Source organism: Elephantulus edwardii, unplaced genomic scaffold, assembly GCF_000299155.1.
Source record: "Elephantulus edwardii isolate Elephantulus edwardi_28Jun2011 unplaced genomic scaffold, EleEdw1.0 scaffold00199, whole genome shotgun sequence".
NCBI classification, from domain to species: Eukaryota; Metazoa; Chordata; class Mammalia; order Macroscelidea; family Macroscelididae; genus Elephantulus; species Elephantulus edwardii.
In genome coordinates this window covers 4,327,818-4,344,113 of record NW_006399949.1, presented here as the reverse complement: position 1 = coordinate 4,344,113, position 16,296 = coordinate 4,327,818, and the positions used below count along the sequence as shown (strand labels likewise).

Sequence of the window (16,296 nt, the reverse complement as noted above, 5' to 3'; positions counted from 1 at the left end):
ACAATTATTTTTTAAAAGAAAAAAAATACGAAATATGGTATACTATCTAAGGATACTTTAACCTAAACACCCTTAGTATGATCCATAAGAATCTAGTGTCCAGTGCCCCGACTTCTCTTCCCTCTGATCTCACTGTTTTATAGGAGTTTCTCCCATCTTTTCAATAATCTAAATGTATCTCTACCTTCCAGGTTATGTGCATCTGCCTAGATTATTCTTCCTTTCTCTTTCATGATTGTCTCCTTTCCGTAATTGAGCCTCAGGTCAAAATTACCTCCTTCGATAAGTTTGCTCTGAATATGCTATGTAAAGGAACTTTTTAAAAAGCTCTCATTGCTTTTGATCTCTTCATTACATTTTCTTTTCCTCCTAAAACTTGTCGTTACAGAGATTGTTTGTCTCTGTTTTCAGTTTTATCTCCTATCATGGGCTATAAGCTCAGGGAGAATAAAGTCATTGTCTATCTATAGAACTTATAATGCAGCTGCCTCATTAATCTTTCTTGAATAAATGTACATACTCTTATCTGTTGGTGACAGAGTGAGTCAGCTCACAACTGAGGCTCAAATGTGTCAGAGATGATAAGGATTGAACAGGGTAAGACAGCATTCAGATCTGTCATTCATTGGCTCGCTATGATTCATTCTTCATTTGATGGCACTGAAAAAATAACAAAACTAAAATTAAGTTGTTGTGGTGATAGTGTACTGTTGAGTCAGACCAAACCCTTAAATGATCCTACAGTAGGTTTTAAGAGGCAGTGAATCTCACTAGAGGAGGCTTCTCATCTTTCTCTTGTAGAACAGATGGTGGATTTGAACCACATACCTTTGTGTTGGCAACAAAATTCATTACCATTATGTCTTGAATTTTGATTAATGTCGATAGTTGTAGAGCAGCTTTAGGCCTTTTATTCATATAATCACTATGTGCTCGACTCAAAGGCAATCAACAACAAAAACAACAAGCCACCAGAGATCCACAAAATTGAAGTAAAGCAGCTTCAACTAACATAGAGAATTCTAGTGGCTTAGTGGATAAGGAGTTGCACTACCAATCCAAAGGCAGCCAGTTTGCATTTACTAGCTGCTCCCTGGGAGAAAGATGGGCAATCTTCTCTCATGAGATTTACAATTTTGAAAACTCACTTGAGGGTCCTCTATGAGTCAATTCTAACTCTAAAGTAAGAGTGAGTTAAAACTAAAATTTCACATGATAAATTGATAGAAATGGTAAACTAAAAATTCCCATATTACTGACATTAAGATGCAAAATTTCTCCTGAGGAAAATGGGTTTTGAGCTCATAAACACAAAATTAAATTGATGGCTAAAACCACACAAACTAGTATAACCAGACTAAGATCAACATCCTTTGATAAAAATGCATAAGAACTAAATTGAAACAAACAAAAAGAAAGTATTTGTAGGTACCTGATAGAAAAAGATTGTCAGATAAAAGTAGAAAAAAAATTTAAAATATTTTACTATTTTGATGAGAAAATTTTTCAGTGAATAAATTGATTCCATATAACTCATGGTAGAAAACATATTCTTGATGAAAATTGATCAATGCTTGTATAATTTTGATATGGTTTATATTCATCAGTATAGTAATTATAGTCCTGCTGTCTAATTTTTTTTCATATTCTCACAGTGGGTATTGAATCAGGAATAAGCAAGGGAGTTGTTTGCAGTCCTTTATATCTAATTTATAGAGAACAAGCAACATCCTATTTGTTGTCTAATACTTTACTCTCCTTGGGATAGAAAGGTAATTCTCAAATTGATATTTTGATATTATGCTGCTTTTCTTGTTAGGAGCTATTGAGCTCTGATGACCCTGTAAACAACAGAAAGAAACTGTCTGGTCTTACACTATCTTCAAAATTTTTGCCATGTTTGAGTCCATTGTTCCAGTCACTCTGTCAATTTATTTTGTTGATAATTTGTTGATGCACACATATTGTCCTTCTCAACTGTCCAAAACATGTGAGACAAAATCTTACCATCCTTGCTTCTAAAGAGGCCTCTGATTGTACTTCTCTATGACTAGACTGATGTCTGTCAGTTTTTGGTATGTTCAGTATTCTTTTAGAACACTATAATTCAAAGACAACAGTTCGTCCTTGTTATTCTTTATTTGCCATCTAGGTTTTGCATGTCTATATGACAATTGAAAATACCATGGCTTGGGTCAGACACATCTGAATCCTCAAAGGCACATTTATGTTTCTGAACAGATCTTTTGTAGAGGATTTTGCCCAGTGAAATATTTCATTTTATTTATTTACTACTGCTTCCAGATCCAAGTAAAAGAAAATTCTTAAAAACACCACTATTTTCTGTTTTTATCATTATATTGGTTATTAGCCCATTTGTGAGGATTTTTGTTTTTTAAACATTTACGTATAATCTTTCCTGAGGGCTGTAGTCTTTGATTTTTATAAATAACTTTCTGCAATCAAGGCTATGACGTTTACACATAACACGTTGTTAATGAATCTTCCTTCAGTTGTTTCTATAGTCTAAAATCTTGAATTGTTTTCGTTTAGCCTTTAGATTGAATAGGCATGGTGAAATGCTATAACCCTGATGGGCATCTTTCCTGAATTTTAAGCCATGTGGTACTCCCTTGCTCTGTTCAAACAACTGCCTCCGGTCTATGTACAGGCTCTACATGAGCACAATTAAGAGTTCTGGAATTCTCATACTTCCACAGTGTTAGCCATAATTGTTATGACCAATATCTTCAGATATCTTAGCATAGTCACCGAAACTCAGGTAAATATTTTTCTCACATTTTGTTCTTTAAGCCAAGCTACAGCTGATATCATGAATGATATTTCCTCATTTCACATCACTTTCTGGAGTCAACTAGAATTTCTGACAGTACCATATTGATGTATTACTTCAACTTCAAAAATAAACTACTTTCAACAATATTTTTCTGAGATATTCATGGTATTCTTTGAAATTTCTGCATCAGTGAATTACTTTTCTTTGGAAATATGGATCTTTTCCAGTCGGTTGTTCTGATATTTTACAATTAGGTAAATATTACTTCAAGGGAAAATAGAGGAAAAATAATTTAGGTTCTTTTGACATTTTACAGAGTTGGAAGTACGTTAGTAAATATCGTACTGCTTATCAACGTCATTATTCCTATCCCTTTAACAGTTTCTTACATGTTTATCAATTTCTTACCTTTGATAATATTTACTGACTGCTGTTGTACCCTAACTCATGGGGTCTTTATATGTTACGGAAAAATTACTGAACAGTATTTTTTTGTTGTAACCTTCTTTAAAGCAGTTTGGCAGGCCTGTTTGCCGATGGGCCACTTTGTATGGTTTCAAACCACTAATCTTTGGGTTAGTAGTCAGTTGTAAATGACTTACAACAACAAGTCTACAAGATATTCTCTCAAAAACCATCATTTTCATTGCTTTTATAAAAGGAAACAATGCACACCCATGTTTATCATGGCTTTGTTCACAATAGCAAGGAGTTGGAAACAACCTAAGTACCCATCAACAAATAAATGGATAGAGTAGCTGTGGTATATTCACACAATGGAATACTATGCTGCAGTGAAAAACAAGGAACTCTAAAAACCTAAGGTGGTATAGCTCTGGTGTGTCCACTTGCCGTACAGGGGTAACTTGTGCTTGCTGTGAGGCTGAACACTGTGACAATGATGTGTCAAATGCATTAATGGTTGGTTACCCAATACGGACAGTGTGGGCTAGGGCTCCCTGATTAAAACAAGCTTGGAAGGAGTAACATCCATTTCTGTAATAGCTTGCCTCCGGAAACCCTATGAACCTGGAGAGAGGATGAGAAACACACAAGCGTTGAGGACTCTCCTTCATAGGGTCACTATGGGACTCCACAGCACTTAACAACAACAACATGCAATATTATTCAATATGGGTGATCCTGGAAGACATTGTGCTGAGTGAAGTATCTCAGTCACAAAAGGACAAATACTGCATGTTGCCACTGTTGTGACAGCACTGACATTGGGGGTTGGGGGAAGACTGAGAAAGATGGATTAAATAATGTATACTGCATTGAAACAGATGAGGGAGAAAACTGTTTAAGAGGTATTTTTGTCATGACAGGAGTCCAGAGTAAAGCTGTCATAGTGGAGTGGACCTGGGGGGAGGGATTGTAAAACAATGAAAGAATTTTTCTTTTACTTTTCCAAGAGAGTAGTGTACTGGGGAGGAGGGAGGCTTGGGAGGGGAGAAAGTGCAACAATGAATGAATGGAAATCCAAAGTCTCTGTAAATTTTCATTGAAATTAATAAATTTTTTTAAAAAAAGAAAGGGAAAAAGTGTTAAGAAAAGGAAACTGAGGCTTTCAAGGAGAAAGTGATTTTGCTAAAAGCACACAATCAGCTGCAGAAATTTTATTTGTATACCATTGTTTTTTATTATGTATTAAGCCAACTAGTATTGATTTATTCTAAATTTTGTGATTTTTTTTCTTTCTCTTCGGTAAGGAAGCAGCATTTTGACCTAAAGTAAGAATCCAGAACAAAATCTACGTAAGAAAATTAGATTGTGGTGAAGAACTGCAGACATCTCCTACTGAGAGTCTTTGAATCATCATAAACAGACACTTTTGTGTTAATCTCTTAAAGCCAAAATTGGCTTTCTTGTGTTGAATTTTCAGAACAATGGTCTCTTTATAGAGGATGCTTAATAATTTGCACTGAACTTGAAATGAACCTCAAGGTTTTAATTTAGATCAGTGAGCCAGTTTCCTAGGGAATGAATTTGCTTTTCACTACGTGTAGGCATTTATTCCTAATGCCTATTTTTACCACAAGGAAGAAAGCAGAGTGACTGTGGGTAACTCATTTACCTTCTATGATCAGTGGTTTTCAATCTAGAGTAAGTGCTTTTTTGTTTTATCTTCCTGATAGCCTAGAAAAAGAAGTGATGTGAAAAGGTATTGGCAATACAAAGAAATCTTATTTCTCTAATTCAAATCCTCATTGATAGCTTGATTTCCATTCTTTCTTGATATAGCCACCTCTTTTTGTGGTAATTAAAGATATCCATTTAGTCTAACTTGACTAAAAGAAGGAAGATTTTGCTTCATTACTTAAATTTGAGGAGTAGGCTGATGTAATAATTCACACGATTTTGTCAACAGGGTTTCTCTCTTTCAGTGTCTCGCTGCCTTAGCTGCTGTGTGCAGTCCTCAGCTCTTTCCTCTTCTTGGCTTCAGATCTCCACGATGTGTAGCAAAGATGACCATGAACAGCTTCAGGCTTATATTCTACTAGTTGAATGACTACATTTGTCATGTGCCTCTACCTGAAGAACCAATTCCTGTTATCTGAGGACTAGATTTCTCTGACTCAGTACGCCTCAGTCCTAAAGAAGCTGAAACCATGTGAACTACAGGGAAGGAAGTGATTCTTTGAGGGAAAATGGAGACATTCATACTAGAAGAGTACTTTGAAATAGTAGAAATGATGCTGTATTGAAAAATACAGATGTCTCTCAGGCCTTACCTAACCTTGTTCCTGCCTCTTAAAATCCTACTAATCTTAAAGATTGCTTTGAGAATCTCCATTTTAAAATCATTGCTAATTTTCTAATCAAATGCAATTTTTTCCACTTTTGTGATAATTTATCATTTTGTGCTTCTCTTTTACTGTTTACTTTGGTAAACTTGGTGTAATCACCACATAGTCATATTTTGATCATTCATATGCATTTCATCAATTTTCTTAGACTAATACAATTAATAAATGGCAATGCTTTAAAAATATGTTGTCTATTATCTTTCTCTTTACCTAACTTAATTTTTCTTTTTCTTGCCCTTCCTATCCCTGGTAACCTTCCAGAATTACCTATGTCTGTAAGCAAATCTTTCCTTAGCTTTTATAATATTGATCTTTTACAGTTGATAGTCCTTTTATGCCTGATTTATTTTGCTTAGCTAAATAATATTTTAGAAAAATCTACGATATGCAGTGGGGTTTTTTTCTGCATTCTTTTTTTCATACTTGTCGGTGGACTATTCTTTGTTTTTTTGCTGAGTTCATTTTGTTTATGATTTTTGTTATCGTGTCCTTGCTATTATTGTTTCAGGAATTTTTAAAATATTGTTATTGTGATTTTAACAAAAGTTTACAGAAAGGTTGGATTTTCATCCATTCATTGTTGCACATTTTCTTCCTTAGTTTATTTTGCAATGCACCTTTTATTCCAGATTGCTATCATACAAATTATGCATAATCATATATTCTTTTTTAAACAGTTCTTTCCTTCATCTATTCCATTGCAGTGCTCATTGTCTATCCACTCTGTATCAGTGCTTTCTAAGTGTTTAATGATTTTTTAATGAAAAAATTTTCTATTATAGTGCCTCTTATTTGAGGACAAAAATTGTTTAGTTCCCTTCAGATATTCAGCAGCATTCAACAGGTGTCTGAATTAAGACAAACTTTCAGTAAATATTTGTTGAGTTGACTTGTTAATGTTGTATAAATTATGTGTTGATAATATAAATAAGCACAGAAGATATTATGTATATAACTCATTAACAGAGTCATCTATTAAAAGTCTAACAGAAGTGACATTAACTCTTCTGAGAAAAGATTTCTATTTAAGTAAGAAAAACTGATATACTGCAGCCTGAGGGGTGTGATAGATTTTTAGAAGGCTAACTGGAGGTCCCTGGACCTGTTCAACTTACACTAATTCTATATTTTTCCCCTTTTTCTCTCCAGTTGTCTGCATTCACATCTAAACTTGTTCCAGCTATCCAGGATGCCCACAAGAATTCCACACACTCTGGAAGGAAAAAGGAACTTATGGTGTTAACTGCACCCATTTTGATTGAGACCTACACTGGGCTGATGTCATTCATTGGAAATCGCAATAAGCTTGGTTATTCCCTTGCCCGTGGGAGTGTTGGTTTTTGAGGCTTTTTCTGCTATATAAGTGCATCTATTGATACATGGTTATTAAAGATTTCATCTCAGTCACTGTATTTTTGGACTTTCCCCAATAATAATTAATTACCTTTAAATAAAATGACTTGATTTTTAATACTTAGTATCTTAGGAACTTGAAAAAACTCTCTTGGATACCCAATTCATACAACTTAATAGAATGATCAAATTTCATAAACAAACAAACAAATCACTCAAATCATGGTGATGCCTTTAATTTATGTTTTCAAATGAATACCTGATTGTAAACTCACAAGAAATCTCATAGAGATGTAATTTTTTTTAAATGACTGGAAATCCTAAGTCTTTGTAAATTTTCATTAAAAATGAATACATAAAGTTTTTAAAAAGAGATAAAAAAATTAAAAAAGGAAAAGTAATTTTTAAAATGTAGATATTATTCAAGTGTTGGTATTAAGCTTCTCATCATGATTTCTCTCTCCCTCTCAGGTGCTTTTGCCTCTTTATTTTAGCTACCATATATAAGGCTGATTTCCAAAAATGCTTTCTCAGTGCTGACATTTCTTCTCAGATATAATTGTGTATTCTGTTTCTGGTCATCTCCAGAATCTCCAGGAACCGTGGAGAAGAGGCACAGAGCTGATGTAAGCAGCAAAAGCTCTGAATTCTTCTGTGTCTCTGAGGTGATCCCTGTGGGACCCAGTGGATCACAGGGGGTTTTAATGAGCACAGTTGTGCTCTGTTCCCCGTGGTTTTTTTCCTTTTATTTTTAATTTGTTTCTCCTCACACTTAAGTCTACTTTGAAAACCTGTGAAATTATCTCATGTGCTTCCCTCTCTTTAAGAGTCTTTTCTTTGTATCATACTTTTCATTTTCTTTTGAAAAAAAAAACTTTGAAAGATATTAAACACAAACCCTAATATTATAATAAAGTTTTGTTGGGTTTTTTTCAGCTCCTTTTCTTGACCCAGGATTTAAAATGGAAATACTTGAATTGATGGTAAAATTATGGTTAAATATTTTTGTCTGATAGTTTGTTTCTTCAATTTTAAACATTGATCCTCTAGCATATACAGAAACATTAGTTAAATGCAGACATTCAAATCCAAACCTTGAATATCCTACCTTTTGTTGTCTTCATATTTATTTTCATGAGTATTTCCCATCCTCCCTCTAGTCTCATTTCCCAGACCCCGTATTTTTTTTCCCCCCAATCACAATGTCAAATATTGTTATAATCCCCCAGGCAAGGAACTTCTATCAAGACTGTAAAAGGAAATGTTGAAATCCTTAGCTGTCCTATCAACAGTAGTGGAATGGAAAATCTTGGATTGTTTTGGCTGTGATTTTGAAGTGGGCATAAATTGGCAAATTATTGCAATACTGTTGCCCCAAATTCTTCATCTGCTGCAAGAAAGTGGCATTTGTTGATAGAAGCATTTTAAATAGCCAGTACATTCTTTGGTGTTATCACGTAAGGATCAACTTGACAATTGACTTTTCTCTGCATGTTTACTTCCTTCTTAATTGAAGACCTGTTGCCAAATGACCTTCTAAGGACACAGTGCAGTATCCACAATGGAGGAAAGTCATAAAGCATTAGACATATAGGGTCAATATGAGTCAGAACTGACTCAGTGTCATCTGACAGCAACAACAATTACAACGGCACACACATTTCATGGAACCAAAAGCTTCCTAGGGTGAAGAAGAATAATCTCCAAGATGACTTGAAAACTATCTTCACATCTCACAAAGATTGTCACATGAGATAGTCCTTAAACTGATTAGCCAGATCTAGAAAGGATTGTAATAAGAGAGGAAAAGAAGGATTGGAGGATAGGAACAATATGACTATAAAGTACTTCTAATAGTAATATCTAAAAGTGAAATGGTTTACTTCTTGAAGAAGTGAGGCCTCTGTTACTTGCAATATTCAAGGAAGCAACAGATAAAGCAAGAATTATTAAAGTGATTGTTATGTTAAGTTTGGAGAGATGAATGTTCTTATCCTTGAAGTCGTAGGGAAGTCCTGTCCTATTGTTTCTTCCAGTCAGTATATTCCCCCAAAACAGTTCTTAATAATTGTTGTCTACTACTGAGTTAAGACCAACTCATAGCTGACCTTGCAGTGGGTTTTCAGAGACAGTAAATCACATGAAAGGAGAATATCCAACTCTCTCCTGTGGATTAGCTGATGGCTTTGTACTCTGTGCCTTTGAATTGACAGTCCAGCTTCTTATCACTAAGCTTCAAGAGCTCCATTCTTAATAATTAGATAAGTAGAGAAACGTTTATTTCGGAAGGATCTAATTAATCTAGTGAAACCTTGGGAAACTAACTTTCTTAAATTTTAATTTTGTCATCTAAAACATGGAGACAATGATGTCACTTTTGCCTACTTATGAACACTGAGAAGTCAATGAAATCATATTATATTAAATGAAAATCAGTGAGTGCTGAGTCAGAAGAAATATGAAACTTTTGAGGGAGAAAGTGTGGAAATATCCAAGATAACCAAATTAATTTCTTTGCATGAACTGTTGATTGGCCACCACGGACTTCCTAATGATTGTTTTCTCACTTGACAATTCATTTGGGACTTTTATTCTTAAATTCAGTAGATGCTACCAATGCGGAAATGTGTATGTATACTTAGACTTTCCCGCCAGAGAATCAGCTGAAGTGTTCCAGCAATGCACCAATGTTTCTCAGAAGGCAGTATAAGTTTTATTGAGGAATAAGATCAAACGCAAAAGATAAGGCATACAGAGAATGACATCACAAAATATCATGACTGGAGCTTGTCTTGGACTGATCTTTCTGACACAGGAACAGCCTTCGGATAATCCTCAGTCTATCTCTTTTCAGAAACTTCTTACACGTTCTTGTTGACAGATTGCTCAGACTTCTGATGCACTCTGGGAAATACTAATTGGAAGCTTTTCTCCCATTCAGTCGGCACTTTCGGTGTCCATTTGTCACCTTTTTCCACTCTGGTGGCGTAGTCTATAGACAATCATGTACTAACTAGCCCAAAGACTATGCTTCTCAGCCAGTTCAATCCACCAGTGGGTCTGAAGGAGAAATACGGGCAAGATCCTCACACATTATTTACAGCTTTCGGAAAATCTGCTAGAGGGTTAGCTATGAGGAAGTTCTGATAATGGCAATGAATTTAAGACTTTTTTTTTAAGTTCTTCTGTTCTTTTCTTCTTTGTACTGGATTAGTTTCTGCTTGGTTTTCTATCACAGGGTGTGAAGTGTATAGGCATAGAGACACAGCAGATGCATTATCTAAGATTTGCAGGAAGGGAGAGAGAATCAGGAACCACTGACTCGGGCCCTCAGAGGGTAACCAGTCCTTCCTTGGGGGGTTTAACTTTTGATGATCTCTTTGGCAGAAAAGTTTCACAAGTCAACTGTTTTAGGATCTTTTGCTTTGAGGTTCATTCTCAGTATCTCTTTACGCAAGCCTCACTTGGTAATTCTATTCACTTAGCCCTAGGTCTAAGGAAGTACAGATATGAGTACAGATATGTAATGTTTGTAGTTTTTATTCTGTGAAGTAGGACATTATGGTTGTTGTTCCAAGACCATATTTACTATACATAGGCAGTACCTTTTTGTCGTTAAAGCCCCATAAAGCCTATTGCATCAATAGGAGCCAGCTGGAGAAAATACCAGAACTGTATCCACTGCAGATGTGAGGCCAGCCTTGCTGGGTGTACAGGCAAGGGGTCAGGCAAAGGCCACAATGGCAGCTGGATCGGAAGCCACAGTGGTGGGTGAAGAAGTAGCCTCAGGGACCAGGTGGGTGGCGAGTGGGTTGGAGGTGCTGGAAGCAAAATTGGCAGTAGACGTGTTGGCTGCCACTGCCTGTAGATACAGCCACTTCTTGATCAAATGCAGCTGCCCCTGTTACCTCCTCAGCCTGAAGCCAGGAGCCCAAAAGTGTCCTAGGCCAGCCAGCTGACACCAACAGTACAGAGCAGGAGTGGAGAAGCTCGTGGCTGTTTCATAGTGGGAATGGAAGGCTGTATAGCTATTGGACCAGTGGACGCAGGCAAGGGGAAAGAAAAGAAGAGGAATGCACAGTGGGGAATGCATCCTGAAATCATTCTATGGGTTGGGGGGTCTCTAAAACCAAGAGCGAGAAATAATGAATAATAGGAGTGCTACTTTTCCTTCAAGAAAGAATGAAAAGAAAACCTCTTGGAACTATGTGTAATGTGGTTCAATAAATATGAAACAAAATTACAGCAATTGGAAAGGAACAGCTCAAAAGCAAAAGATGGATGTTTGGCAATACTGGAATGAGACCCTGAACTCTTACTGGCCTTCTGCTTTTTCTAGGGGTAACAGCTCCATTTTTAGGTAAAGGCATATTGTCCAAATCTTTCCTATTTAGTGTACCTTTAAATCAGTATAAGATAGTTGGTGCTTTAATTCTAACATGAGGAAACAGCAGGTCACAGCTGTGTAGGGGAATTTCCAAAAACTGTCTATATTTTCATAAAAGCTAAGGTCACTCACAGAGGTCTCTGGTTGCCTAGCTGATCAAACAGCCCAAACATAGTTGCGGAAATCAGCAGCGCCAGCAGATATTTTGTAAGACAGGTTTACCTCTGCCTGGCATTTTGTGGGGCAAGAGAGGGGAGGGCATAAGTATTAAATTCAAGCTTAAAAGCTCCTTAGAAATTCTTTACACACAGTAGACCAAGCTTGAGGAGAGGGGATGTCTTGTGCCAAGGGGAAGAAAGAGAGGGACTAATGCCTGTGGTTTTCAAAGGTTAAAAAAGAAGAAGGAGGAGGGAAAAAAACAATCCCAGGTATTTGCAGAGGGATGAATGTACATTGGCTCTCAGCCAACAATCATACAAGGGCTTGTGCCCACATCCTGTAGCTGTGGTTTAGGGACGCTGCTCATGAGTGACTTCTTATGCTTAGTGGCAGGAAACTTTAGTCACTGATGTGTAAACTCACCTTTGGTCTGCACCTCCCACAACGTGCTCTGAAGGCAGTTTGGGGCCAGGCCTCTTGATTTTTCTGATAGATACACGTTCCTCAGAGGCTAGAGAAGAACTTTGTCTGCAGCCCTAGGAGAAATTGAGCTTTCATCAATCCTTATCTTTGCCTTATTAGGACCAACCTTAAGAATAGTTCTGTAGCCACAAGGAAGAGTGATGATATCCTCTGTAAAATCTCTCTTCTGTCTCAAAATCCAAGAGAAAGAGATGTGAGCTGGATTCCATTTTGGGGATGCAGCCAATGTGAAATCTGAGCAGTGAAGTCATGAGGTTGCTTCTGAGCCTAGATCTTGTATCTGCTGTGCTATTTTACACTCAATTTTTTAAAAAGTTCTTAGTAAACATCTTCCTGGAGTTAATTTCAGTGAAGCCAAGTAAAATTTGCTAGCCCATTTTAGGGATTTTTTTGTGGGTTTTTAGGTAAAGATCAAGATACTGCACTGTGAAAGGAGAATTCTCTGTGTCAAATTTTCTGATATGCATGTTCGCTCTCATATCCCTCTCGATGACACTCTTCCATCCACACTTCCTCTGTATCTTATAGTGCATACTTACTATGGAATCACTGAATTTTCAGTCAGAAGGAACTTTAGAACCAATCTAGTTCTGCCTGCCACCTGGAGCAAGAATGTCTTCAGTTTAAAAGAATTTGCCCTAGTGGATTTTCTATGATTCTTTCTCTTTCTTTTTCCTTCCCTCCTCCCTTCCTTCCTTCCTTCCTTCCTTCCTTCCTTCCTTCCTTCCTTCCTTCCTTCCTTCCTTCCTTCTTTCTCTGTTTCTTTCTCCCTTTTGACATGGGAATGTCTACTTAATGCCTAGATCACCTACCACTATATTTTTAAAATAAATATTTGGGCCCTAAGTTACATAGACCCACCTCATTGCCATCAAATCCCTTCCTTCTCAAAACGACTTTCCACTGGTTTTTGAAGCTTAAAATCTTTACAAGAGGAGACGTCCTCATTTTCTTCTTCAGGGTGCCTAGTGAATCCAACCACAGACTTTTAAGTTAGCAGAATAACTAACTTCACTGGTGAGGAAAAATTTTGTTTCAGGTTGAACCATTCCTAGAATTTTATCCACCCTAATTTTGATGAATTATAAGATCTATTTTGAATTTAGACTTGATGCTGGGATGAATTATGAATGTTGGGGACACTTAGTGCAGTGAATGCATTTTACAAATGAGAAGGACATAAATTTTGGGGGACCTGAGAGAAAACTGCTAACGATTGAATTATGCTACACAAAAATATATTGAGTTCTTAGTCCTCATTACTTCTGAAAGTGACTCTGTTTATAGATAGAATCCTAAAGATGTTACCAATTAAGTTACCATGAGATTATACTGGAGTAGTATGTGTTCTAATCTCACCTAAGTGGTGTTTCCTAAAAGAAAAGATGAGATACAGAGACAAACAGAAAGATGGTGGTGAAACTACAAAGGCGAATACAAGCCATAAAATGTCAAGGATTACTGGGAGCCACCACAAGCAGAGAGGCACAGTATTATTGATCTCTCAGTCATTAGAAAGAATTAATAAGGCCAATAATATGATCTGGACTCAGCTTCCAAAACCTCAAGACAATAAAGTCTCGGTCTGCAACCACCTACTGTACTAAGTAACTTAAACACAGTATTATGCCTTCATATATCCACAAGAAATTTATTACCTTCTGATGAAGTATAGCTGATTGATGCATTTCATTCATGGTATTAATCTGTTCAAACCAGATAAGCACAAAGTAGCAACTATTCTAACATTTGTATAAGACACACGCAAGACAAAACTCCTCGTTCATTGTTGTAGAGTTGGAACCAACTTAGAGTTGACCCACTATCAGGTTTTCAGAGGCTGTGAATCACCTATGGAAATATTGCCCATCTTATCCTGCACTACAGCTGGTGAATTCAAACAGCCTGCCTTTGGATAGGCAGTGCAACTCCTTACACTCTAGGCCACAATATTCATACAATATAGGATAGGTCTCAAACCACATTTAACTAAGCTTGAGACTTTTGCCACCTAAAACCAAAGTAAAAACTCCAGTGCTTTCAACAAAAATCCACAACAGACTGATGATTATTCTAGAGACTTAGTGATCTGGAACATGGCAAGATACATCTTTACACAAAGCAAAGAACACATTTCTGATTTTTTATGACTAAGAAACATCCACTTTGCTTATTGAGGTTCTTTGAATTTTAGAAACAACATGTGCTTCCTTTAAGTCTTCTACTCAAACTCATTGAATGATCTGGGAAAGTAATCCAAGAAGGCACTAATTTTGAGTGTGTTCTAGAATAAGTGTGACTTTGTGATAGTGTCTGTAGGCTGTTGGGCAAGCTGCTTTCTGACTTTCTTATGAGGAGGAACGTGGCATCAGGATTGGAGGAAGACTCATCAACAAACTATATTATGCAGATGACACATCCTTGCTTGCTGAAACTGAGGAAGACCTGAAGCACTTGCTGCAGATGTTCAAGGACTATAGCTTTCAATATGGATTGAATCTCAACATCAAGGAAACAAAGATTCTTAGCACTGAGCTAATTGGCAGCACCATAATGGATGGAGAAGAGATTGAGATTGTCAATATTTATAGCTCGCTTGGCTCCACAATCAACACTCTTGGTACCAGCAGTCAGGATATCAAAAGATGAATTGCCTTAGGTAAATTTGTAGTCAGGGACCTCTCCAGAATACTGAGAAGTAATGATGTCAGTGTACAGACTAAGGTGTGTCTGATGCAGACCATGGTCTTCACAATTACTTGTTATACATCAGAAAGCTGGACAATGACTAAGGATGGCAAAAGAGGAATTGATGATTCCTTTGACTTATGGTGCTGGAGGAGAGTCTTGAACATACAATGAACCACCAAGAAAACAAATAGGTCTATCTCGAAGAGGGTGTAACCAGGTTTTCTCCTTGGAGGTTAAGATTTTGAAGAGCTGTCTCACATACTGGTAAGTGACCAGGAGGGATGGACCTATCCTTGGAGAAGGACATCATGCTTGGAGGAGTGGAGGGGCAGGAAGAACCTAGGTGAGATGGATTAACACAGTAACTAGGGAAATGGGGGTAGGTGTGTTAGAGTCAATGAGGCTGACTCAGGACAGGACAAGGGTCAGAGCTGTTAAACAGGGTTGCTATGAATCACTGGCAACTTGATGGCACATAACAACTACAACAACAGAAGTATCTGAAGTAGAATGGGTTGTTGCATAGAACTTGATGTATCCATGTGTGAATCATATCAAGGATTTCAAGTAAAAATGCATTTAGTTGCAGCAGTATATGAACAGGGAATGACCACAAACTCAATCTGGATTCAAAACAATTGAGGCATGCCATAGCTGCTGTCAGATGGATCTTGGCTGAAAGCAAAGAATGACAGATAATAGTTTACTTATGTTTTATTGACTTTGTAAAGGAATTTGTGTAGCTCACAACATATGATGAGTTACATTGAAAAGAATGGAGATTCTGGAACACTTCATTGTGGTCAAGAGGAACTATGCATAGGCCAAGAGTCAGTCATTTCCACAAAGGTTTAAAATCAGAAAAGATATGGGTCATATATTTATCTTTCCAAAATACTTATTTAATCTGTATTCTGAGCAAATAATCTTAGCAACTGGACTATATGAACAGCATCAAGATTGGAGAAAAATTCATTAAAAGTCTGTATTATGCAGATAATAGACCCACACTTGCTGAAGGTGAAAAGGACTTGAAACACTTATTGATAAAGATCAAAGACTATAGTTCAGTATGAATTATAACTCAAAGTAAGGAAAATAAAAATCTTCACAATGGACTACTAAGAAATATCATGGGAAATGAGCCAAGGATTTTTTTTTTCAGTTGAATATACCAATCAATGCTCATGGACCAAGCAGTCAAGAAATCAAATAGTGTATTACATTGGACAAAGATATCACAAAAGACCTCTCCAAAGTATTTTTTTGTATTTTTGTCACCTTGACGACAAATGTGATTGACCCAAATATGGCATATTTAATCTCCCTATATTCATGAGTCGCCTGCGACTCCACAGCACTTAACAACAATAACATCAACATAGGGAGAGAGACAGAAGGTGATGCTACCAAGCTCCAGCTGGGTGACTTTTAATCTGCGGCCCTCGGGCCTGTCTTTCATTGTTTTTATTCAGACATTCCTCTAGTTCATATAGCCCTGGTATACAAGTTGCCATACAGCGGTAACTTTTGCTTGCTGTGAGGCTGGACACTGTGACACTGATGTGTCAAATGCGTTAACGGTTGGTTACCCAATGCGGACAGAGATTGGGGTG

The 16,296-nt window shown here is 36.9% G+C and overlaps 1 protein-coding gene across 1 annotated transcript in view; it reads left to right on the top strand.

Annotated features, from left to right (window-relative positions):
• The window catches only part of TPRG1 (tumor protein p63 regulated 1), a 247,123-nt gene extending 240,172 nt beyond the window's left edge, over positions 1-6,951 (top strand). Inside the window, exon 5 of the mRNA XM_006897068.1 lies at positions 6,757-6,951. Coding sequence (XP_006897130.1) covers positions 6,757-6,951 — 195 coding nt within the window. The remainder of the gene's footprint in view (positions 1-6,756) is intronic.
• Positions 6,952-16,296: the final 9,345 nt, after the last annotated feature.